Here is a 27,730-nt window from a genome sequence, read left to right as displayed (position 1 = left end):
GACTTGTTTGCTCACATTAAGCATCAACATCCAACAGTTTATCTTCATATTTGTTTTTTAAATATATATATATATTCTAAAAAAGCATAATACCACCTCTTTTAAACATTTAATCAATAAAAGAAATATCAAAACTCATAGAAAACAGCTAAGTCTAGGATGCAGTTTGCAATCTTTGAGATCAAAGGCATCTCAAGCTGATATTTTATCATGTTGACAATTTTGCTCATTCTGTTAAATTATTCTTTTTTAGCTGAACTCTGCAGGGTTTCTATCTCTGATGTGAAGTATCTGAGGACTTTAGTGGATAACTTTGGTTAGCATTATAAGTGACAAAGTGTAATGCTGCAGCCATTACAGGATATGTTGTTGCTGCAGGTTGAAGCAGTCGACTGCACCAATTTCTAACACATTTCTATCTGTAAATAATTTAAGCACTAAGCCATGAACTCTCAACATGAAACTGTGAGACCCCACACATGACCACAGTTAGTTATGGCCTTAATAGTTTTGCTCTCATAGTGCGAGCAGTATTAAGATACTAATGGGACAAGACTTAAGAGTAAACAGATGACAGAATATGTTACTCTCTGTGAATTAACCCAACCATTACAAGTTTCAGTGTTTGCATATAGACATGAAACCTTAACTTAAGACAACGTACACAGAGATGCTGCTTCAGTCTACAATCAGAATCTACACCAAGTTTCAGATCATTTTTAGACCAGAAGATAAGGGCCACTTGAAAAAATAATTCATGTTCATAATAATTTATGAGATTAATCCAATGAATTTACAAGAATAAAGATTAGCTTTGGCCTCTTTGCAGAGCTGGCTCTAGTTCAAATAAAACAACAGGTGCAACAATTGCAGAATCAATAAAATATGATACAAAAATATTAAATAATTTCGCCCTGGAGAGGTGTGGCGTCATTAATATTCTTACATTTTTAAAAAATTTTCTGATAGCCTTGAGCAAAATACTAAGATAACACATTTTTCCTCATAAATTCTTGTGAATTTACAACTTTTTTTTTTCTTCTTACTATTCAGTTGCAAACATAGTAACTTATTTGCTTTATTTGGTGTCTTTTCAGGCCCCTGAAGTGAGTCTTTTTCAAAAAAGAGATAAATCTAGTGACTCTTGTTGCTGTTATTGGACATTTTTAGAGACTCTGACATGAACAGAAGTCAGGGTCTCCAGCTGCTTCTCAACAATTGCCTCATTTGTGCTCAAACTGCAAAGTTACTTTTAATCCCTTTGTGTTTTAACTTTTTCTCTCTCCTCCAGCATCCATGACAGTTACATGCAAAGTTAGAGATGACATCATTTTATCAGCTTCTGTTGACTTTTAGGTCACCCAATAGCAACTTTTCTCACTGAACAGTTGGCAACAGTGTTATTAGCAACTTAGTTTTTATGGGGCACCAGAGCAGAGTATTTGGAGCCGTTCATCCACACAGAGTTTACAAACTGCATCTTCAAAGTAAACATTCAAAGAGAGAGAAGAAGAAACTGATTGTGGTTTACTTACATCAACAAATTGCCCGCATGATTTAGGCATGAAGAAAAGAGTTTATAAAGAAAAAGTTGTAAGAATGTTGGATAGCCGCTAGGTACCGTTGAAGATCATTTTTATTCATTGTAGTGTTCTATCTTGAAACACGACGGTACAGGGAGGCAACAACACATACATCCACACCACATAACAAAAAATAAACACCATAATTCTGTTTTTTTATGTTTTGGTTTTTTCCTGGTAAATAATTTGTTTTTACAAAAATGTGTATCTACATTTTTTCCATTGCAATAGACTTTAATAGTATCTAAAATCTATTCATGTTACAGTTTTTGCTTAAATTGTCATTTGTTCTTTAGTGTAGAATGGATGGATGACTTCATATTTCAATATCTCTAAAGACAAGGGAGAAGGTGAAGAAGGGGCGGGACCTATGAACATACTACATAGGAAATGAGGGTGATGAGGGTGACAGTGTAAGTCAGTTGCCATGTCCATGTAAAGGCAGTACGAAGCGGTCGGGCGGCATTAGAGCTTTTGGCTGTAAGGAAGGGATGGGGATATACAAACAATGAGCAATATACATGCCCATCTACAGAAAAGAACAGAAGAACTCTAACACTGACAAGTCTGACAAACCCTAAACTGCAACTTCTTAGCCATGCAATTCATTTGTTTTTTGTCTTAAAGTGAAAAGATTATTCTGCAAAAGTTTGTTTGGATTTAAAAAAATCTGAAAAATGGAAGATATATGTAAGGAGTGGATCTGGAACTGCATCAACTACTCATTTTGTGGGTTTTGGCGTATGTTTAAAGTGCATGAAGCTGAATTATAGCACAGTTATTCTGACTGTAAAATGAAATAAATCCCAGGAAAGTTTATGTCAAAGTTAAAACACACAAGTTAGTCACTGACGTAGTTCCAAATCCAAAAGAGTCAAATTATATAAAAAAGTAGTTCCCACTGTGTTCTCAGTATTATCTGATTGACAAAAAAACAAACCAAACATACTTAATAAGCCAAAAACCATAATCAGAACCAAAATGCCAGTGATCAATTGGATAAATACAAAAAATATGACCAGTCAAAACTACTAAATGAAAAATGTTACGATGAAAGAACAAAGCCATTTAAAAATTTTGCACACACTACAACCAGATGCACACAATAGAAAACAGACACTGTTGAGAGGGGCACTCGACCACAGGACGAGCTCCTCTCTCAGGTGTTTCTCGATGGCAAATCTATCAGTAATGTTAGTCTTTAAACATGAACCGGCCGTGCAGTCTGGGTGTACATTAGAAAGAGACGGTACTGGCTGACAATGGGTTATTTTTGATATTTGTTTTTTGGTTTTGTTTTAGTCGTACTGCAGGATGTTGATGCATGCTTAAAGTAAGTTGCATTTAGGGAAAGTAGAAAAGAAACAACACAGCAAACTGGGGTGGGGAGGGTAAGACTGATCAATGTTAGGAAATAAAAAAAGGAGTTGTGTCCCAATCCCTTACTCTGAGGCTTCATTTTGTAAATGCTGCAGCTCGTACTGGCAAGAAACAACAAATGATACTCCAAACAGGAAGAACTTTAAAAGCCAATTCTCTTCTTTTGTTTTTGTTTTTCCATTTGGGACACAAATGTTAACACATATCTGAGCATACATTTTGTCATTTTCCCAGTGCGACCAGTGCACCTGTTTGATTTTTCTCCACCCCCAACCCCCCACCAGCCACAAACAAATAAAGACCACAATAACAAGAGCAGCCTGGTCCAAGTGATGTTAGTATGCAATTGGGACACAGCTCAATCTGAACAAACAGAAATTGGGAGGAGAAAAAACACAACATGAATCCAAAATACTTTGTCATGTTCTTCATGTAGAATTTATTTTTTTTTCTTTTAAATTCAAGTGTGATAGAGTCAAAAGATGAGCTTAAAGCTGATATCCATAACATAGAGACTGAAAGTAAAACTTACCCCTTCAAAAAAAAAAAAACCTTTCAAGACTGCTAAAAATGTATGTTCTGTGGAACATACATTACAAGAACTCAAAACTAAGCAAGTGTTTATCAAATATTAAGTAAAAATTATCTTACTAGATTTAATTCAAACATTGTGGTCCAGAAAAATGTCTTGTTTTAAGATATTAAAAGCCAAAAATAAGGCCTTTGGTTCTTGTTATGATAATAGAAATCTGTCAATGAAACAAGAAAGAATATTTTTCCAATATAAGTAAAAGTAAAAGTACATTATTCTTACCTCATTGACAAGATTTATTTTCTTGTTGCTACTGAGCCCTTTCGTTTAGCTGTTCAGCCTTTATTTTTTATCTGTAATATCTTGAAATAAGACATTTTTCTGTATTTGCCAGGTGTATCAAGCTTAATTGAAGTCTTTGGAGACATTTTACTTGAATAAAGACAAAAAAATTGCTCAGTTTTGACTTTTTGCAGTGTAAAAGCTAACTGTTAATGCTAAAATAGTTAGCAATGTGTATTCTCAAGTAGCTGTGATATCAACTGGGTTCTTATGTCGCCTACAAAAAATTAAAAATACAGTCTCTAAATTTAACGCCCTAGCAGTAAAAAGAACATCTGTCTAATTTAAAAAAGATACGGTCAGCATAGTATCATTTCGGGAGAGGGGGTGTCCTCGAAATGTCCTCCAAATCTAAATAATTTATGATTGTATATTTTATCCATTATTGTTAAAAATAATATACAATTATATAAATAAAATCATGCGAACATAAGTTGTTTGATCTGTTTTTCACATCTCTTTGTTGAAGATCTCCTGGGGACTAAACCAGGATAACAACGGTATACAGAAACATTTATATCAGAAATACAGCAACACATGACCTTTTCTAATGATCAGCTAATTCAAGAATTTTGGGCCTTTCTCTTTGATTGATTTTAGATGGCCTAATGATGTACTCAAATGCAAGAAAAGCAAGCAAAAACCTAATACTTGTTTAATCTGAATGAAACAAATGTTGTGACAGAAGCAATCCAGTTTTAGGAATCCAGCAGTCTCCCTGTATTACTGTTTAATATACTGGGAAAAATAACCGTGTCATGAAAACATTATGGATGCCAGCTTTAACCCCACTGTGGATTTTGACTCGTGATTATATTCTTTGACTAATGCTTCCCACATGGTTCTTCCATGTAGGTAAATTATAACCTGAGAGGAATTCCATAAGATGGCACAAGTCTGACTACTCTCCACACAGCTGATACAAGAAAATCATAAACCTAACCTGGCTCCAGTTTACCTCCTCAACACCTGTGTTACCGGCCTCTGAAATGTGTGTACTTATAAGTCAGGTTAGGCTGAGTCAAGCTTTTTCTTCATAGCACTCATTAAGTATGGGCTTCAGATACAGACTGGTATTGTCACAAAGACTGCGTCCATGTATTATGCGGTCTGTAGTGCTGACCCTCTTTATAGACATTGCATATTGGTTCCACAGGAAGTATGTGCATTCTGTCCCCTCAGCACCACAATTTTTCTTCCTGTGGAACCTGGATTTACCACAACACTAACCAGTTACTTTATTTGGCTAGTCGAACACAACTGCTGTAAAGACAAAAATATTTTACATTTTACAGCTCAAGTCCAAAGTAGACTTATGTGACCTCAGATTGGTGACACTTTCAGGTGAACTAAGCTTCTATGAAGGTTTTAACTCATGTCTCCTTTACCAAACATCTGAATTTGTAAAATGGCCTCAACTTATTTGGAAGACTCTGTTTCACTTTAAATAGTGTATTAACAGTGGGGTGACCATCCTTTTGCTGTTGCTGATACAGATTGTGGAACAGGCTACCCCCAGGCATTCGTACCACTACTGATCTTGGCATTTTTAACTCTAAGCTGAAGCCTTACGTCTTTAGAATGGCTTTTAATTCTGACTAGGGCTGTCCTGTTTTATGTACACTCTTTGTTTCATTCTGTTTTATCTTCTCTGACAGGCTATTACTAAATGTAGCTGTGTTGCACCTTACTCTGTATTTTTACGTACTGTTTTAAGATTTGCTTGTTTTTTTACTGTCACTCCTGACACCCCTGTGAAGCACTTGGGTATTGTGTATTGTAAAGGGTTAATGGAATAAATATTGATTGATTGATTGATTGATTGATTGATTGATTGATTGATTGATTGATTGATTGATTGATTGATTGATTGACTGCATACTGTTGGTGAGCCTCTAACTTTGCAGTATGGAGTGGCCGTATAAGGGTTTGGACTATCTCGGAACAGTAACAAGACTTAGTATATTTGGGGAGGTATATCCATTCACACATCAACCTGGTTAAGAAACTTACTAATCTAGTTAGCTACTTTCATTAATTAGGTCTACGACTTTCCCAAGGACTACATGTTACTCACTGGCAGGCCTATATCCCTGACTCTGATGAGATTGCACTTTGTGTGAACAGATGATTCAGGATGACACAGGCCAGCCATGCATGTGCATAGAGTCTGGTTCATATTGAAGTAGCATGACCGCTGGCTGTACTCTCCAGCAGGGGATCGACATTGCATGGGGGCAATCGTGCTTGAGTATGGCACGGTTCAAATAGCCAGGGGGCTGCTAATATAGGCTAATATAGCTCCGCCCACCCAAGAACTGAAGAAGCTGTTGGATAGAGAAAGGTACCTTTCACATTTGAAATGATACAGTACCGATGCCCGGTAACCTGGCCCCGGTACTTTTTTGTATGTTATATGATAATAGATATTAATTTGTTTAATAATCAAATCTAATTTTCTTTTGAGAACACATTTATTTCTCACTTGCAATGCTATAAACAAGCAAAATATTGTTTTCTTGCATTAAGAAGAGGAAGGTTTAATAGATCTTTGAAATGACATATTCTTCGCATGACGGTTAAGAAAAAGTAAACGCGTATTAATTACGACATAAATATAGTGTTAACTATAGTCAGGAGGTTTTCTTCAAAATATCTTTGGTCTTAACTCCCTGACAGATATCTAGAGGTGTCCTGTATAAAGGGAGCCCTTGTTAGTTGCCATCTTATGGAATTAAAGAAAAGGAAAAGGGAACACTACATATTTACAACAGAGAACAGAATCACTGGATAACGTCTCAGGACGACAACCACACGATAAGACAGTGTGGGGTAAGACAGACGACACTGGATGTCGCTGTGACTGCAACAATGGTTTTTAACATAAAGACGAATGCAGACAAAGCAAACAAGTTAGTATAAACACGAAGGGTCATGGAGTTAAGGATCAACTCAAAAGCATGCCAAGAAATGATCAGAGGTCACCCTCAAGAGAATGACTGAAAGATTTTGGTACCAATGATGGCTTAAGAGAAAATATTAAAGTGGAGAAAAAAGTAGAATTTGTGGCAAAAGAAATATTTAACCTGCTCCACTAGGTTAAAAAGGTCTTTAACGCAGGGGAAGGAGGGGAACTGGAAGGATGGTGGACAATTTAAAGGATCTTTTCAGATAAAACCACCGTCAGCTTTTTTATAATTTGGGTGAGAATTTATTTCTTTTGCCTCGTTTATTCCTTTGTAGAAATAGAAATGTTTTCACTAAAAGCCCCATGGTAACCCAAAGAAAAGTGGAAACAATTATCACCCACCAAAACGTCATGCCACACATGATTTGGCCAAAATACAAAAATGAGTTTTTGGATAACTGGTGATTCAGACGGGGATGATGTCTCTCTAACCAAAATTTAGAAAAGACAAAACGAAACAGGAACTAGCATTGACTCTCAAAATGATCCAACAAAGGAGAGAAAAGAAATCATAGCATGCGCTGTTAACGTCAAATTGATGTTAGGGTTAGAATGGTGTGAATTTCTGTGTAAACACATGACTGGATGACTGGGGCCCTGTCTTTGTCTTTCTTCACAAATCCCCATGAATCTCAGGCTAAACAGCATAACTCTTATCCCATTTACACCACAACCTTTCACATACTCTTTGAAAAAATATGCGAATGTCCTTTAAGATGGAGAATGAACTGTTAGTCAGCAGAGCGGCTTAAAAAACCTCAACGATTTGAGTTTTAACTTTAGAAAATAGACCAGATACAGTCCTAAAGAAGAAAATCTCTATCTGATGTACACGCATGGCAACCAGCATAATTCCTGGATTCACATGTAACTGGTTTAACTTGGTGACCGGGTATAGGGTGGTAGTGACAATACATGTTTTAATCACAGAAAAACGCCAATGGAAAGTTAAAGGGGAATCTTTTTCCTGAGTATTACAGCCTCCAAACCTCCACTGACATGGTGTGATAATAAGGTGAATGTAAACTAAGTGACCCCAAATTTATTTTCGTAACTCAAAATGTAATCAAAAGTAAAATAATGTGCCAAAAGTCATGAGTTAGATTGGTCAATCGTTGACCAGTAACAAAAATCTCTCCTGAGCTAAACATAAAAATTGTTTTGATGACTAACTAACGGGGCATACAAATAGAAACAAATATTAGCGCCTTCAAAGTGTCATCTATAGACCTTATATAAAGGGATGGGCAAGTACCCATATCAGATATCCGGTATGAGGTATCAGGTACTAGTACCAATCTTATTTCAGGGTATCTGTACTCATGAAGGCTGCCGATACCAGCAGCCGATACTCAAGGCAAAAATAATGTTATGTTGAGTTAGTCCTCCTCACCAGTAGTTGGCGCTAAATTGCTAAGGGAAATGTGTGTCAGGTCCTGTTCAGACAACACGATTGAACCAGAGACAGTCAACAGTTGAACTGTTTTACTTTGCACTTCAGTTTATTTAAAAAAATACCAAAACTCTGACAATTGTTAGTTTTACTTTGAACTTTTGTAAATGTATCAAAAACAAATCCTAGACTCAGAGAGTTGTTTGTGCTTTATTTTGGACTTTGACTGTGCTGTCTTTGTTCAAAATGACCTGTCACTGTTTACTGAAACTTTACGTTTCAAAAGCACTAGAGGTACTTGGTGCATATTTAAGAGGGAGTACTCGTACTGGTATCAGTCTGAAAAAAAGTCATATCAATCATCACAACTTTTTGTATGTGGTGTTGCAATGTTTGCCCCACCTTTGCTAGTCTAGCGCCACCCTCTGAATACAACACCATAACCCTCTTTGCATTTCAAGCTGGTATAACGGTCACGTCTGTAAAACACAGGACACTATGTGTTTCCATATTTGCTAATCAAAGTACAAAATGTACTTTGATGTTGAGTCCATTTGGGACAAATTGAAGAAGTTTGACAAATGCAGGTTTCACCATGGCGTATCATTAGGTTGGCGACATGTTGGAGAGGCTTTTCAACTTTTTCTGAGTGCCTTTTACATCAGCATTTTTCTGTACTGTCACCACCCACCACCACACAATGTAGTGTTTGGAGTTACACGTGTTTTGGAGATATCCATTTTTGTTGAACTAAAAAATCACAGATTCAATTGACCCTGTGTTTTTTTCATTAGGATTTACTTCATGTTTAACATTTTTTGTTGTTGGTAAGTAAAGAAGATGCCATGTATTTATTATAGTTCACCTCAAACAGAAGCCTTTCAAAGTTGTTGGCTGTGACAGGTGATTGGGCATCTTAAAATAACTTGCGAGAAGTTCATTTTTTGAAGGATATGCTGTATTTTTGTTGGGTTATTTGGGATCAGAAACCATATTCTGAGAGCTTTAAGATGTTACAGTGATGTTTGAACTGAAACTTGACTGTTATTCAGGATACAAAACAAACCGCCTGCCGTTTCAAAGAAGAAATTTGCCTGTATAATAAAGACATTCCCACATTTTTTCAAACCAGAATCTAAAGGTAATCAAAATTCTTCAACATTTTTGAATTTTCATATTTAGATACAAAAAAGACAGAATAACAAATACACCTAAAAGCAAAAGTATGACCCAAAAAAAGAAAAACTTGTACACAGAAATTCAATATCTGTTCTCTATCACATGTACCAACGCAAGCTTCTAAATATGAAAAATCACAGATGGAAAAAAGATAAATAAAACAGAAGTGTGGAAAAGCCAACACAATGAGTTTTAGAGGAAACAAAATATTAAATGAAAACATCAAAATGTGTTGTTTTAAAATGAAAATCAGCAGACCAGTGAATGGCAGGAGCTGTGAACCCAACACAATGTAAAACACTTTGCAGCATCAGTGCAGAAAACATGGTTCTCCGTCATACAAATTTTGCACATTCGTGATGACATGTGCTAACCCTTATTTTCCCCTCTGCAGGCAAAGTTTGTATGTTTACTGGAGACCATGTTCACCACGCAGAGTAACCCCATGTGCAAGTGTAGCTCATGAAATATAATTTCCCCTCAGGGATCAATAAAATATTTCTGATTCTGATTCCAATAGAGCTCTGTGTAAGCAGCATACTACATTAACTTTGCATGTATCCACTGTGATGTTCCAGCTCAACCATCTTCAATTTGAATTTGGTTTATGGTAATCAGACTTTCCATGGTCGGAATTATGTGTGCTGCGACTTATAGTGGTTTTTTAATGAGGTTACACTTTTTCCAACCATGGGGGTGTGATGCTCTGGGGATACCTCGATCCTCAGGTGCAGATGAAGTTGAAAGCACAGAGAAAGCAAGCAAATGCAAACTAACCTAGCCCACCTGCTTGGCTATTGTCACACTCCTCCAGGTCTTCATCGTCGCTCGAACACTCTGCAGACGACACAATTTCGTCTGTCGAATGCTTTGGGATCGTCAGAGGTCCAAGCAGCAGCAAAGGTATCCAGACACAGGGAAATAGAAATAGAAAAGGCATAGGAGAAAAGTAGTCAGCACACTGGAACGGTTAAGGTGTTTTCAACAGATCTAAATTGTTCCTTGTTATCTTTGTTTCTCAACAAGGCCTAAAGTCCCATGAAGGTTATCCAGATCAAAAGGAGACCAGAACTAGAGACAAAGCTGTTTCAAAAAGCCTGAAACAGGTGCAGATCGACCTGTGTGACCCTGTTGATTGATGAGTTTTGGCAGGCTGCATCATTTTCCATTAGCTTTAGATTGTCATTAGATACTTGTCTGATGAGAAGAATTTGATACCTTAAAAGAAAAAAGTACCTCAGATACATTCCTGAAGATTCTTTCTGTATTTGAACAGCTGTTGTGAACTGACACGTTCAGCTGAAGGTCTCCAGTTTACAAGGTCACTCTTTAAACTGGAACACCAGAAGCTGAAAGAGACTAGTAATGTGTCATGATCAAAAGATGTGGCTCTCAGAGCCGATGCTTTGTAGTAAATCAGAGGAGCCGACTCCTATTGAGTGAACGCCAGCTCCAAACTCTTTTCCTTTGGTTGCTTAGCTCTCACATAGTCACTCAGCTCTGCTCATGGCAGAACTTTGTTTGGGCTGACAGCATGGCATAGGATCATACCATTATGTGATAGCAGAGAGGGGGATGCTCATTCAGGTAAGGCGTCTTGTGCTGACAGTGGTGAGGAGGAGAGTGTGTTGCTTCTTTAAAACACGTAAATACGAGTAACATCTGCTAACACAGTATTATATGCATCCACATCTTTTGTCCATTTCTTTGTGCAAAAAAAGTAGGGGTGCACCAATCACAATTTTCTTGCCGATCACCGATCTTCAAAAAGCCTGATCTGCCCATACCTATTTGGGCTGGTACCGATTTTTATTTTTTATCTTTTATAACTGACAGCATGTACCTTCAATGTCCCAATCTTATTATTCGTTTAATTTATAAAATCTTTATCTTTTCACTTAAACAACCAATAAAGTGTCCTGAGTTTTAGGTCTCAGAGCAAAAAGCAACATTGGCTGGCTGTCAGACCTTTCCAGAGGTATATAAAATTAGTTTCATATCCAAAGGTTTGGACCCATCACCAATCACCAATCACCAATCATTGATCCCCCAAAATTAAGGAAATCTGCAATGCATGTCTACAAAAAAGTTTTTTTTACAGTGCTGTACAAAAGTTAGAATGCCTGTTTCTGAGACAGTTATGCAAATTTCTGTAAAAACACTCAATGCAAAAGGGTTTATCTAACACAGATCAATCATATTTGCCAAGTTAAGCTAAAATATGAGGCTACAAATGATACTAAATTAAGAGCCATTCAGGAGCCAAAACAGCTGGCTCTTCTTTGGGAGCCAAGCCAAAAGAACCAGCTCTCTGAAATGAGCCAAACTTCCCATCACTGACAGAGACAGATTCAAACTACCAGGCTCAAAGAAGATCATTATTTGGGAGTTATTAAACCAAGTCAATCACAGGTTTTTGGGTATGGAGATGTTGGCAGCCGAAGAATATCTTTTGACTAGAGTTTGATGGACATCCGTTTCTTATCAGTTTCCTTGAAGGTGTGTTTTTACCTGTACAGTTGAGGATGATCTGTGTTTCCGTGTGGTGGTCGTGGACATCATGGTGGTAGTTTCTATGAAGGTAGTGGACATCTCAGGGGCCATGGCGGTGGTCCTTGCTGAGCCTCCGCTTGGCACGTCACCTACCAACCTCACACTGCCGTTAATCTTGATGTTGGGGTTTCCCTCGGCAGCCATGCTCAACACTTTGAGGCCATTGTAATACAGGCCTGAGAGCTGGCCCTGAAAGGGCCGGCCGCGATCACTACCCCCGATTATCACTGTTGCTTGAGTGTTGAAAATTGTTAGCTGCCGTCCTAGAGGAGATATCCAGGTGTAAGATATTTTCCTTACACAAACACGAACACACCGTGAGGGCCTTGTTTTGTGTTACTGCAACAGCCAGTGCATGTGCTTCAACAGTTCAATGTGCAATACAGAGATTCCCATAAATAAGACTTTTTACAATTTAAATTTTAAATACCTGAACTGTCTAATTGAGCTTTTTCTTTTTCTGCATGCAACGTCACAGCAGTATGAGGACGTACTCATTTTTTTAAGCTCTTTGACACTTTCCACCTTTACAGATTTTCTGATATGATCCAAGAAAAAGGTTTTTGACACCTGTGCACCTTGCACTTCACACTGGTTGTTGCAGTTGCGTATTTAAACACGACCCTCAGACTTCTCTGATCATGCAATACATCCATTTTGATTATAAACTTATTTATTCCCAATTTATTTGTTAATTTATTTACAGTAGTTTATTTTTCTGGTTTAATGTTGTTACGCTCCACATGGAGTCACATGCAATGCTTTTGCAATCATACACATGCAATTAACGTTAAAACAGTATTTTGCAGAAACAGGAAAGATCTCTTCTGTTAGAGATCTTTAGAGTCTTTTTTTTTAGGAAACTATGCTCAGTGTATTCTTATAATCAATAAAAAAAGCTAAATCTGGATGTACAGTTTGTGTAAATCCAGGTTTTGACATAATCCCAGAGTATAAGAAAAAAAAAAAAGAGCATAACACGGGTTCAAGTTAAAGTTACCTTTCTCCTGTAGCCACTCCTCTACTGGTCGGGTGTATTTGAAAGGAATTTTCTTATTGGCCATTTGATAGCGTTCAATGTCGCTGTTCCCTTTAAAGTTTAAGAAGACATTTATAAAAACATTTATGGGCTGTCAGCATCACGTCACCTGTCAAATATCACTGTCTCACATTTACAGCACGTTTAAAATACTTTATCTGAGGATTAAAGTGGATTAATAAAGTTTAGATTAAGAAAAACTTAGAGATTTGAGTTTGTTGTCCAAACATAAACAAACATGTAGGCACAAAGACAGTTAAATACGAAGGTGATGGTGTGAATTACGGGAAAAAATGAAAAATAAATATGTCGCTCTTTTTCTGGAAACAAAATGAAGCTTGAAGACATGTGACAGTAGGAGCAGTGGTTTCACAATTTTGGAAAGGGCCCAACTTGGCTGTGCACATGCATGAAATTTTTGACAAATGTTCAAGGGTTTGTTGCATGTGTGAACACAGCCATCTCCCCTCCAAGCGTGTAATTCATATAATAGACTACTATTATAATTATCACCCAAAGCATTAACCTGAACGCCTGTTTCAAAGTGCTTCCTCTCTTAAACGTGTCATGTCTGGAAAGTCATGGACAATCTGCAGCAGCTCTCTCCTCTCATGTTCTGGCACACTCCAGCCTTCACGGGAACAAGCCTTTGAGCTCTTTCTCAGACATGAGAGAGGAAAAGCAGCAGCCCCGCTGCAGACACTCTAAGTCTTCCTCATGCTCAGAAACAACCAGTGATTAGATCTTATGACCTTTTTTATCCCCGTGTGAAGTTTGGGCTGTGGATTCTGTCATGGGACACAGGTCAGCCAGTACATGGTCATCCACAGCACTTTAACCTCCACTCTGACTTTCTCTCTGACTAAACTTTAGTCCTGTATTTCTTAAAAACAGACACAAGGCTTTAACAAAACTTAACAAACATGGTGTACGTTACAATAAAAATTCACAAAATACCCTCTTTTGATGAGGAATTTATAAATGGTAAATATTTCAGCCCTTACTAACGAATCAGGTGTCATGTGTCAGGTTACAGGAACATCTAACTCAGGTGAAATTAATGTTTAGCTTTGGGAAATCAGTTATGTCAAGTGTAAGACTGAAGAAAAATATGAAAAAGTGTCAAAACTTTAAATCAAAGCTGCAATTTTTGGAAAAAGACTCAGTTCTGTTGAAGTGGACAGTACTTAACTTATTCACTTCTGGCCAAAATGAAGTTTAAATGCTGCAGGGTAATATACACAAAGGAAGGGATCTTTGCAGCCAGAATCCTTAAAACTGTAAATTAAAAACTTGATTTAATTGCTTTAACTTGCGTTCATTCTTCTTCTTGCCATCTGAGTGAAGCTCATTTTTTTGGACACCTGCTATGCTTGGTGATTTTTTCATTCAGTTTCCACTTGTTTTGGTCTTCATCTTGTAACAGGATGGGTACCTTTCACATTTGAAAAATATGGCAACGATGCCCGGTACCTGGCAATTGGTACCAGTACTCAACTGTACCAATTTTTGGTACTTTTTTGTGTTTATGTGGTAAAAAATATCAATTTGTTCAGTAATAATTTTTTTTTCAATTTAACATATTTATTCTATAATATATAACCCTGCAATGCTGTGTTCATGTCCAGCATGGAAAATCACCTACTCTTCCACTCCCTCACAGTCGCAAGGACGCATTTAGGTACCTAAACATGGTACCTTTTGATTGTACGTGAATTGGTACCCAGTACTTTTGTCAGAATTTGGTTGGCACTTATAAAAGTTCCTCATTTGGTACCCATCCCTCATCCCGTTACAGAACAAATCTTTGTTGGCAAAAAATAACTTGCATTCCCCTGAAGCAGACAGCCTCAACAGGACGTCCCAACAAGCTGGACTGTGAGGGGGATGTAGAGCAGTGGTTTCCTGTGTCACATTAGCTGATGGTTGTCAGGCTTTTTTTCCTGGTGATTTTTCAAAGAGATTTTAATTGTCTGCTGTTTGATATTAGTGCTTGTGTTACATCGCTGCTAGATGTAACACAACACTACACTGAAAGTCAGAGAATCGTAATGTTTGAAAGTAAAAGTTTACGGTTGGCACATGAAGCTTAACTTCTCCAACTAGCAGCTTTACATTACTGTGAAGGGTAACGTTATCACCACAATTACTTTATCGACTTTTAAATGAGCTGTGTTAAAATGGATATTATTCTTTGTAGAAGTGTGGGGAAGGAGAAGAAAAGAGGGGTCTAACGTCAGTCATTTGTCAGCCTGATTACAGTTAGTTGGATTGCATTGGCTTTTTCCATCAAAGCAAATGAAGCAGCCTCATTAACACAACCCTCTTTGCATTTTTTATGCTTCTTTCAATGTGTTTGTATGTTCTAATGTGCCAAATAAAGCACAAGGGTGCATACATTCATAGATTTTCAATAAACTCCAGCTGATTTGTATATCTATAACAGTAATTTTAACATCTTTTCTGATGTTTCATAACTGCGTCCTGATCCTGTCAGAGGTCTGGATGTCCTGTTCCCTCTGAAGACCAGTAGAGGTCCCCAGAGCCCAAGAATTCAATATTAGACCCCCAAACTGCTGTGATCAGAGTCCTAGAGGTGTGATTTTTCTTTAAGTCACCTCAGCAAAGGTACAGAGGTGTACACCTGAGAGCGGCTGATGAATTATTTAGACTTTTTCAGAACATGCTTATGTCAGAGTGCTTGAAGCTTAAAGAAACACAAATGATGAGGAGCAAACAGGACTCAAAATAAGATGAATGAGTGGTGTGTGTTAGATGAGGAGGATGAATTAGTGTTGTACCTGTGGGGAAGTGCTCATTGATCGACCAGTTATCCACCTGGAGCGTAGCATTGCCTCCGTTCCTGGTGAAGCGGACCACGTGATACTTCCCATCATTCACTGGGGTGCTGCCCTCCTGCACAGTGATGTCCACTGTGCCAATGTTGAACGTCACTCCTATTTTACCTTGTAACTGAAACAAGAAAAAAAATTACTGAGAAACGTTTTCTTTGATTCCTTATCTCAGCATCCTCTCCTCCTTTTTTTGTGAATAAAACATCTGTTGATCTGTTTGATCTGGTGACGCCTCTATGTGCTGTGAGTGTGGAGGTACCAGACAAGACTGACAGAAACAGCCTTTCAAAACTCTTCCACAGCAAATATTGTTAATATTTGTTATGATATGTTAAAATAAGGGCAGGATGTTAGGAAACACTGTGTCCATAGGGGGCACCAAAATCAGCGCAAACAGCAGCAAAAGCAGACTGTAATGACTTACTATGTGCAGCATGAGATAGTCCCCCAGACCAGGGGCACTGTCGATCCTGACCAGGATGCCGTCTTTCAGGGATGTGCTGAACCCGACGGTGAGCCTGTCCGTCCTTGTGCTCGGTCTCTCATTGGTCGGCCACCTGAACGTGATGAGGCCTCCTCCTTTGCCGAAGATGTAGGTAGTCCCAGCTGGAGAGGGAAGAATGAATCTATAACTCAGCTCTTAAGGTCTCATGACACATCCTACACCAAACAAGTACATCACCTGGATCTACGTCTACAGCTGCCACAGCGGCTTAAGGGGCCAACCAAAAAATTAGTGCACATTCATAGCTGGACCTTTTATCAATTGGAATGGTTTACAGGCCCCAATCCCCAAAATAAAACACTGAAAACTAAATAAAATACTGTCGAGTTACATCCACGCTGAATCTGTGTACAGTCTTGGTATTTTAACAGCTCCTCTCAGCTTCACGCTCACAAACACACACACCTGGCCTCTTCTGGAAAGTTGTCTGTAGAAGAAGGATGATTGCAATAATCAGCACATAATAAGGACCAAAAAGTGTCCCACTGCAATCACTACGACTCTCATCTAGCAACAGACAGCAGCAGATACACTAAACTCTGAGCAAACAGTGAACATACAGATTTGTCTAACATTGTTCTCAACGGGGAACTGATTGAAAAGCTCTTGAAATCACTCAGGAGAATAAATAGTCAGCTCATGATGAGAGAAACACAAAAACATACAGACAAACTATAAAAAAAAATCACAGCCAACAGCAAACAGTTGTACTACAGCTGAAACCACCACAGTGTCGAAATGACAGCCTGCTTACAGTCCATGACTCTTTTGCTCTGCAGAGTCAGTGCAGACCCATCATAAACTCCACCACTAACTCTGTGGACGCATTAAGTTCAGGTACAGCACCAGTTGCTTTCCAAAAAGCAGTTTCGAACGTTAACTATGAAAGACGCCATATTGGAAATGCTGTTACTCAACCTGATTTATCACCAAGCTAGAAATGGGAAAAGACACAGAGCTGAATGAATATGAGCATACCCATACAGTTTAAAGAGAGGGTATTTTACTCAGTAGTTGTACTGTCCCTCTGTTCCCCCCATCGTAGCTTTATTTAATTACAGCTGAAAAAAAAATCAGTATTTTTCCTCTCACTGCTGTTTTAGAAAACCCTTAGCTGCAGTCTCTTTAAGGTGTCCCGCTCCACAGACCCTCTCCTCTCTGATTGGCCAGCCCTCTGGGGGTCTTTTAGGGGCTGAGGTGTTTGAGGCCCGCACCCCCCAAGATGCACTGAACCAGTTAGGAGATCCTCATGTGTTGACCTCACTGTTACAGCAAGTCTTGAGAAGGTCAAGAAAAGAGATGAGCACCATCACCCACTGTCGTAAAGATGTGACTCTTTCCAAGACGTGCGTTTGTTTTGGAGGGCAGATCTTCTTTTTAACACTACTTTTCTTTGTTCAAGATAACTTTCCCCAGGATGCAAAGGAACAAGTTATTTGTTTGTAGTTACATAGAGCTGTTGTTTAAACATGATAACAATGAAGCTTTGTAAACTCAGTTTGCAGTGTAGTTAAAGCCATGTTTCCACAAAGCAGTACAGTCTGGTTTGTCTCAGCATGGCATACACATTTGTGGCGTTTCCTTTGACTAAAATTGAGACAGGTCCCCAAGTTACTGACCCCTGTTGTCTCCCTTTTGGGGACACTTCTGTTTGGATGCTAGACATACCTATCTTATCCTCGAAGGTGGAGCTGGAAACATTGCAGTCTGTTGATTGGTCAAAAGAATCGTCACTTCCCGTGCAAAAGAGGTAATAAAGAACAACACACTGAAACAAAGCTTGATTATGCTTTGTAACAAACAGCCACATGCCAAAAGAAAACAAATATCCAGATGTATTCCATCATTACGTTTTATAAAAGTGCTGCTATGCCGTCACACAAGTACATAGCTGACATGGCTATCAGCATTTGGCTCACACGGCGCCCACCAAGAAGAGCACGGTTGGAAACGCAAACAGGATCAGGCTTTACTGATCAATCCACTTCATACTGTACTGATCCATACCAGACCACTTGGTGGAAACATTGGGGCTTTAGTGTCCAGAAGATGAGCAGACTATTTAAGTGTTCCTTAGAGCCCAGTTCTCTGAGACATGTCCATAATAGCAGTGAATCTTGGTTTTGTCCTAGGATACTCCTCTACCAACTCCAACCTCACCAAGCAGAGCTAACATAACCTCACTCTTATTGATAGACTCTCAAGTTTGAACAGACCACTGCAGAATAACTGCTGACTGTGGGTTGGAATGAACATTATCACAAACAGTTTGACCCATGTTTTAGCCCATGATCTATCACTCTCCTGTTTAGCTTTCTAATCCCCTGACATCCTTTTTCTTTTGACAGTTCAGCTACAGTGTCTACATTTTTACAAAATTAATCCAGGGAATCCTTTTCAGCAGGGAAAAAGGATGGATCCTACTTCTTGCTGCTAAACTTTGCAGGCCAATGTAGTGTCATTAAAGGCACTTTGGTCTACGTGCGGTAAATGGATTCATGTTTTAAGAGGAAAATGTGAATAAAATTGTGGATCATAAATAGAAAAATGTTTAAAAATAAGAATTAAAAAATTTAAATACAACTCTGCAAGCAAATGGAGAGGTTAAAGGAGATACTGGCACAATCTGGGATCCTTTTTAACTGAATTATAACTGATCAAAACATCTCTCTCGACTCACCATGCCCCCCCTTTAGTGATGCTGAGGACCTGTAAATGTTGACGGCCTGGTTGGAGGAACGGTCCCTCATACCACGCGCATGATGCTGCTCTGGATGAGTAAATGATGCTGCGACCACCTGAGGTGCTGAGACACTAGCAGAGTTCACAATAATCCTCGGCGCTGGCGAGTTCTGCTTTGCCGAGGCAGCAAAACATCCCAGAATGAGCCACCCCATCCAGACGGTGTGATAGAGAACACCAAAGACACAGCCTCTTTTCATAAAACCCCAGAGAGGTGAGGCACCTAGGGGGCACATGGTGGAGGGGGAGACGATTCAAATACACTCAACAGAGCTCGGCAGGAAAGTTTCATGATTAGGAGAACCCCATAATAATAAAGAAAAAAGACCTCAACAAACTCTTCAGAAGTCTGATCCTCAGAAACAGTTCGCAGAGAATAAATCGAAAAAAACAGATCCTGGAAACTTAAAGCTCCTGTGAGAAACTTTTAGAGTTAGGTCAAGTTTGGTGCCCCCTGTGGATAAAACACTTTCTCGTGTCTCTTCTAGTTTTCTCTGATGTGTATTCACTACGTACAGAAACAGTCAATCTTGATGCAGATGGTTAGGGTTTGCTTTTTTAAGTCATATTTAGCTGTCAGTTTCCCCCTTGAATACCCAAAAGATGAACATCCGCCCTCACTTTCAGTCAGGCTGGGACGCCTCCTGCTCCTTTCAATGCAAAGGCTCAGCTCATGCAGCCACTCACTGATTTACTCATTTCTCCCTGCCTGTGTCTTCATCTGATTCCAAATTATAAAACACATCAATGCATGCAAGGAGAAACATCCAGATCCAGAGGGAGGAGGACCTTGTCTGATCCCGTTAAACTTGCAGATTGAGCTTAAAAAAAAGGGCATTGTACATCCACTTGATCGCTTTCTGTCCACTCAGAGCTCCATGTGTCTTCTTTTCCTATAACTTCTGAAAGATTTCAAAAGTATCCATAAAAGCAGAGTATGAAAAACAGCTAAAAAAATCTTTTTCCTCTTTGTTATTGTTTAAAAGTCAAAGACCAGCAGCTGATGTACGCCTCACATCACTATACGCACTTTGAGAAAAGACAGCAGCAATGATCTGGATCCCGGAGCAGCCAAAGAGGGAGAGAGAGAAGGGGGAGGGACTGAGAGAGGCTCCTCTTTAGTGATTTTACATCAGAGCAGAATCATGTGCGCACAAACAAAACCAGCCCTAAACAAACATATAACGTCATAACTGATGAATTATCAATATGTTAATGGGGTGGAATGCCCTCAGTTGTTACAAACATGAATGATAAAGTAATATCTGAGACCCTGCGGGCGCTGTGTGGTTGATAGGTGTTGACAGACTTCCTGTCAGGGCGCTGGTGCAGCAAAGCTGCTTCGTGACCACTGAGACGTCCGATGCCCTCGAGTGATGAGGATGATACAGGCAGAGCGCCAGAGCTGAGACACAGAATCACAACGTGCAATATGAAAAATGAACACCTGCACTCTCTCATCAGCATCGCATCTTTCAGTGAACACACAAGAGGGGTGCTGCTACACCAAAACACACCGAATCACAACCACAATTTAAGACAACTCAAATAAGTGAAAAAAACACTGCAGCATGTTGTTTTTTACAGCAGGGGGCTCTCTCTGCTTTGGCCATGTCTTATTCAGCGCCTTCTGTGTCAGCAGCTGAATGGGGAAGCTTGAGCAGATTTTGCTATTGAGTTTTCATCAAGCTGTATCAAATGGTTGGAAGGTAACAGGCAGGAACGAAACTGCCACATAGCATGAATTCTTGGATCAAACAGACTCTTATATGTTAGCCTTTTAGTATTGTGGATAAACAGGTAACTCATTACAGAGGATGGTAGTAGTGCTCCTAAAATTGAGGGCTGCCCGCCATTAACAGAAAGAGACAAACTACTTTAGCACAGTGCATCGTGGGAAGCAGTATGCAAGTTAGACTAACCTGGTGCACACTTTTTGGCACCCTGCAGACTTTGTTTTCCAGCAGAACCCAGGCTGTTCAGTCAGAGGGTGTCACATCAGAGGTACTTCAGATACATAAGGGCGTACCTCAAGGCTCAGTTCTGGGACCGCTCTTGTTTAATATTTATATCAACTGCCTGGGTCAGAATGTCCCAAATGTTAATTTTCATTTCTATGCTGATGATACTGTTAAAAATTACTGATCATAAAGTTGCTATTCATGAAGAATCCACTTGAGGCTGGCTACAGAAAGACCAGAAACAACTTGCACACCAAAAAAACCCCAGTATATTTACCACCTGGTTTAAAATGTTGCAATCGGCACACACTGTGGTGGGGGTAAATTTTTTGTAACGCAGTGGTTTAGAACATATAAGGATCATTACATTGTGCAATAAAAGACACAGCCCAGCTCACTGGTAGGAGCCCTGTAGCTGTTTCAAAGGAAGCTCAAAGCCTGCATCATATCCAATGCAGCTGCATCCACAGACTGGTTTCATTTCACTGTGTCAGAAACAGATAGGTGACTTTGTAAAGACTACATCCACATTTTATAAAGCCAATGGTCAGACGCAAATTTATTGAGCACCTATTGAGGAAATTAATTCACTTTGAAAAGTAACTTAACTAGTGGTAATGTTGTGGATCAGAACCAGAAATACTTGATCAAGCTGCAGCATCCAGCAAGAACAGGACAGTTGTGTATCTGCTGGGACCTGCCGGAGCAGGGTCACAGCCATGTCTGGAGGCAATGAGAAGGTAAAGTGAGCAAAAGACCCATTTATTACACAGTGAGGTGTGCTTGTCCAATGTGTGTTTTAAGCAGCAGAAGGACACTAATACCACAGCTCCACCCGACCAGCTCCACCACAAATTAAACCTCCTGAACAAAAAGTCAGCATGTAGCTTCTTATACAGAATCTCTGTATATTTCCAAGCTTAACTGACCTTAGAAAGTTTAATGACACAGTTGCACTTGTTTAATCTTTGGCCTAGTTAAAAACCTGTTGGTAAAACTAACCCTGTCTACTGTTGTGATGTGTGAAGCTCAGAAACGGAGCTTCTCACATCATCAATACATGAGTCAAACAGTGTTTCAGACGGAGTGAGAAACAAACTAAAACTGATATCCAAAGACAAAATGAAACGACGAGATAATCAAACCAGAACACCTTTTGTTTCTGCGTCTTTCACTGAGCATCTGTCTCCCTGCCATCACACAAGTCACATCATGTGTTGACTGTGGGCACCAACCTGTCTCAGTGCCTCCCAAAATAGTAAATCACCAAAGCTGGAAAGCTTAATGGCTGCTGATACTCTTGCCAGTAATAGAACAAGGGCTGTAAGTGAAATTAGGACACGGTTTCTGTTGCTATTTCTGAAGCTTTTGTGTCAGTCACCAACAGGAGAGCAGCACACACCAAATCAGACAGTTAGCCACAAGCATTAAGTATCCACATCTGGAGCTTATTCACTTTACGTCTGTCTGTTCATGTGGTTATCTGTTAATTTCATCCTGCAGCTTTAAAAATTTTACTTACAGGAAAAGAAATAGAACATCTTCTTTACACTGAAGTTAGTGATTTTGTGCATAAAAGTATAAAACTATTGGTAAAATTGACGCATTGAGACACAATGATATTCATAAAAGATTTTCCTATGGCTGATTTTCCAACTAAACCTGTAAATAACAATGAGAAAAGAATAAAAAAAGAAGATTTCCAAGAAGCGCATGTTCTGCTTTCCCATTTTTCAAACACAGATATAAAGTACTAATGCTGGACGAAATTATGAGCTCATTACATAAGGATCTCCTTAGGATGGGCCTTAAAATACACCAAGGTCTGCCCATGGATCCACCTCTGACAGGTTTTCCAGAGTGCTGGCTGATCAGAGGGAAGAGGGGTTTGTGAAGCTGGGAGTCTTACCCCCAATTAACGATTAACCCAATTACTCCATCGGTGCAGTTTAGCTCTTGCACGCGCTCATTCACACTGGATCTGTCTCTGGAGCACAGGGCAGCACACTCTATAGCAGCTGTATAAGCAAGACCACAAAATTAAAGAACAGCATGTTTCTGTCTGAACTGTGAAATCATGTGATAACAACCATGTATAAAGAAGTTACATAAAAAACAGGCACTTCACTTTTCAGAGGCTGATCTGTAGTTCACTTTGAGTTCATTCAGTGATTTTGGGCTTCTACCATCAGTAAGCGTGTTAGGTTAGTGACGTAGTTTTGATGAACAAGAACGATACTGACGATCAAGAGCCAGAACTTGGTGTTTTTCATTTTCAAAATGGACCAGATGTTCTGTTGGTTTTCATGTCAGGTAAAAATAGACTCACAGCGTTACAGCCGCAAATAGAGATGTAATGCCATTGGTGGCAGGTTGGTGGAGACTGACCACAGCTCCCACTGTGTGAACAAAAAGATTAGCTAGAGTGGCAGGTAAGTACGGCACTGTGGTGTGCACGGAGTATGTGAGAATTTACGCAGCTCAAACAAAGTGTTTTAGACATCTCTGAAAGTATGTGAAACAAGCACACAAGTACTTGTTCAAGTATGAAATATAGATTGGTCTCTTTTGTTTCTGTTAATGAGCATTATGTGTTACGAGGTAAATTACTAAGCGTTTCATGTGAAAGATAGTGTGTTTTTTATGATGTGGTGGTAAATCCTTCTTGCACCATGGACATCATTAAAAAGGTGGACTTCCAAACGTTTGGGAACGTCTTTCATCAGAAGTTGGGACTGTATGATCGCCTCAGCTCCTGAGACTCTGTAACTTAATCCGCTCTGATTCTCGAGGTGGTGGGGATAGTTTTTGAAATTCATCTTTGCCGACTGGGGCTAGAAATGCCTCTGACTCTCCTTCTTTAGCCAGAGGGGATAAAGTAGAGGAGCTGAATTTCATCTCGGCCACATGAAAGAAGCAAACTGAAATCCAGGGTTGTGATATTAGAGACTCCTGCTGCAGTATTTAGAAATATTGATTCTGATTTTTAATCATCGGTAACCAGGAGATGGATGCATTATTCTGGGAGAGATTGCAGGAGAAATTCTTGCAAAAGGAGTGTGCACTGTAGGTAAAATGAAATAAAAATAACTTGTTGAGCAGCCTTGCACAATGTTGCATCATTTCATTTTACTTCGGTCATCTCAGAGTTGTGAAAGTTTTTTTTCATGGCAGCAAGTAAAACAGAACAGTGCAACTGTGCACATGTGTAAGGTTGAATTATTTTCAGGTTAAAGGAACGACAAACTGCACCATCAGTTACTTTTAGTAAATATGAAGCTCAAAGAGCACAGTGAACTGATATACAGCAGGGTCTCTGTGATTGAGCTCCTTTACTAACTAACTTACACCAGCAGGAAATCTTAGCAGTTGCGAGTATTTCTGATGATTTTATGCAGGCAAGGACAAAACAATCACTGTTGTATCATTTCCTTTAAGTGCATGCAGACTAAGCAGTATTGTTTCAAAGACAAAGATCAGTCAAAATTTAACGCCAACAGTCCACAATCAAGAAATGCTAACAACAACTCCAACAACACAAGGATCACAAAAAGAAAACCAACACTGAGTTATTTTAGGCCAGATCTAAGGCCTGATTTGCCTCCCTCAGTGATCAGCAGTTGTGACCTAATTCAGAGCCCATCAACACTGATTATTTGTCCAAAGACGCCTCAGGTGTGAGGATTCAATATAACTACTTTACTGCACCCGAAACGTGTCAGAGCCTTCCTGATCTTGGTGCATCAAAATTAATTATGTTTAACAGCAAACAATAAGTTATCAGTTATTCCAGCTGTCACTCAAGGCAGGGTTCACTTGGACAGGTCACAACCCAATCACAGGGCTAACATGTAGAGACCGACAACCATTCCCACACAATATCAAACCTACAGGACATTAAGAGACCAATCAACCTAGTAAGCTTGTTTATAGACTGTGGGAGGAAGCTGGAGGAGACCCTGTATGCAAGGGGACAACATACAAACTCCACACCTGCAAACCAGGAAGCTTTTTGTGTCTAGCTACAGCACTGACCACTGCATCGTCTCAACAATGAGCAGCATGTATCTGCAGATTTAATGGCTGCAGATTCAGGACAGCATTTCTATGACACTTGTTGTTAATTAGGACAGCTTTCCTGAGTGGTCACCAAGATCAGATTTTGTAGATTCAAATAGAGGGTTAGCAATGTCACGATTTGGGTAGTTGCCCGCATGTGCAGTTGCTTTGGAGGTACATGGAGGTAGACGTGAGCAGTAAAATATGATTTTAAGATGTTTTAAGTGTTGAAAAATGCACAGAGAACAGAAAAACGCTTTGCGAAGTAATCAGCAAGCAAGTAAAAGAAAGATATTTTGAAAAATTACGCCTAACACGGGAGCAACCCATACAAGGAGTAAGCATCCTTATAATCATCGACCCAAAGGTATGAAAACAAAACTGTTACTACTACTATAATTTTCATAGAAGAGGAGGTCCATGGAATAAATGATGTTCTTTTGGGAGAGGCTCACTTAAAAAAAAAAAGCCTCTGAAATACACTGAGTTCTACTTATGTACTATTTATTGCTGTGAATTACCTCTCAATCAAAGTTATACTCTATCGTAATATATTTACTTTTACCAAAGTATGATTTTAAGATACTATTGGCAAAGAACATGACCGGACAGGAAATGCTGTGAACAGACCCAAATGTTGAGATAAATGACAGATTATTGTCTTAGAAATCCTGATGGAGCTTAGCTAACCACAACTATTTACACTCCTCACTCCGATCTGCAATATCTTTTAGTAGTGAAAAGCATAGCGATTTACCATTTTGTACAACAGTCATAAATACCTGAAAACACAATGCCGTTTCCTCGTGAGAGTGCTTCTAACATGGTCGGGCTCGAGCTGATTACGTCACGTGAAAACACTAAAGATTTTAGAGTTTAACTTAACTGTTTTAGTGTCTAATCCTAACCAATACCACAAGTGTCACGTCAACACAAGGATCCAAGACCTGCAGCCCTGAAACTGCAGCTCCTGGCTGTGCATACAGAACACAGTCACAGTGGCTCTTCAGACACCAATCTGTGACATCACTGAGGTTGTGTTCATGATATGTGTGGTCTGTGAGGTATCATATTTTGTGTGTTCACTCTAGATAAAAAGTTTAACGGCAGATTTTTCAGACAAAAACTGAACTTATGTCTGAGACTTTTAGCCTAAACATCATCCATCCTGACTTAACCTAATTGGGAAACTGTGTGGCGCCACTGTCACGCTGTGCCTGAAATGAGGTAGGATGCTTGACCTGAATGAAGAGTGAGGGAAAAAAAAATACAGACTAAACTTCCTGTGAAGGAGGAATATTGGACAGGAATGGTTTAAAACATGTGAAATCAATACAAAAACAATAGAACCCCTTATAGTCAAGATACCCTATCAGAAATTTCAATGTGTCTTAAAGACTGAAGAAACAGGAGAAATCATCTGAGAGTGGTCTCAGAAGGATGTTTCATGTGTCCGTGTCCATGTTGTGTCCTCTGAATACAGCAATTAAAAAGCCCTCCAAAATTAAACACAAACATAAAGTATGACCCTAAACTGCAGAAAAGAAGAGGTTCAGGCACCATTAAGTCACCTGTTAGTGAATGTGTCAAAGGCAAATCAGTGTTGGTATGATGTCCAAATAAAAAAATATTCCATAAACTTATTTTAACCACATGTAAGATGTTGGTTAAAATGTGTAGTTTGCATTTCTGTTGGTGTTTAAATTTAATTTCTACCATTTTAAACCAATTGACGTATCAGTACCATTGAATTGTCCAATGTTGTAACCACAAACAAGTATGAAATAATTTACCTCCCTGAAGGTTATGCAAGTGAACTGAAAGTTATGATATGTGTTAAAGTTTTTTATTTTTTATGAAATACCATTTCAAAGTTTATTCAAAATTTTTCATTTTCGAACTTAATAATATGAGTTTTGTTGTACTGAGCAAGTCAGAATGCCATAGACATTAATGTTTTCTCTTTACGTTTGGGTCAGTTCGTATTAATATATATATATATATATATATATATATATATATATATATATATATATAAAGAGAGAGAGAGAGAGAGAGAGAGACATTAGTTACACCAATTGAAATTTTTTTTAGGGACACCAACTTGCCATGTCTTTCACCTGGATATCTCCAGTTTCTAAGCCTCAAGTTTGGCGGACACCACTCTGTCTTTATTGTGAAGCTAAAACAGACCCTACTATGACCATAAAGATTTAAGAAATCTTCACTCTGATGGACAAACCATCTTAGGAGCAACTCGTTTGTTACAGTTATCTACCCAGCTGACACTCAAGTCGTAAAGTAGGAGCCCTGTGTGTTGTGCTACATACTTGAGTTCACCTATTGTCCACTTGAGGCTAGTTGCAGAATCACAGCATATACATACACAGTCAAAAAAAGCCAATTTGCAGCTGGTACGGTTACAAACTTTTATAATTGCATTACAATGTCTTAAAGTGACTGTGAGGAACCATTTGAATGGATAAAGCGACACCTATAGCCTGGAGTCATGCACACTGTCGCAAAGACTAGACTTAACGAACCTTGTGTTTTGGAAATGAATGGAGATGGGATCTTCTCTTCAACACTACTCTTCTTTGCTCAAGATACAACACAACAAGGTAAGGTGTTTATTGACA

General features: G+C 39.0%; 1 protein-coding gene across 7 annotated transcripts in view; it reads right to left on the bottom strand.

The window, feature by feature from the left end:
* Positions 1-27,730, bottom strand: part of nrxn3a (neurexin 3a) — a 171,253-nt gene that overhangs the window by 5,572 nt on the left and 137,951 nt on the right. For 3 of the 7 annotated variants that reach the window (XM_074691832.1, XM_074691829.1, XM_074691834.1), the window contains 5 exons: positions 16,249-16,430; positions 15,771-15,942; positions 12,931-13,020; positions 11,889-12,193; positions 10,155-10,245 (listed from right to left, as the gene is read on the bottom strand). In XM_074691832.1, the coding sequence (XP_074547933.1) occupies positions 10,155-10,245; positions 11,889-12,193; positions 12,931-13,020; positions 15,771-15,942; positions 16,249-16,430 (840 nt within the window). Of the gene's footprint in view, positions 1-1,535; positions 2,062-10,154; positions 10,246-11,888; positions 12,194-12,930; positions 13,021-15,770; positions 15,943-16,248; positions 16,431-19,009; positions 20,024-27,730 lie in introns of those variants that run through there. The other 4 variants (XR_012599774.1, XR_012599775.1, XM_074691833.1 and 1 more) reach the window with 4 other exon arrangements.

Source organism: Halichoeres trimaculatus, unplaced genomic scaffold (assembly GCF_033239565.1).
Source record: "Halichoeres trimaculatus isolate MK-OKI-2021-1 unplaced genomic scaffold, fHalTri1.1 fHalTri1_scaffold_17, whole genome shotgun sequence".
Lineage (NCBI taxonomy): Eukaryota > Metazoa > Chordata > Actinopteri > Labriformes > Labridae > Halichoeres > Halichoeres trimaculatus.
Note: the sequence above shows the minus strand (reverse complement) of the source record. Positions and strands in the feature narration are given on the sequence as shown.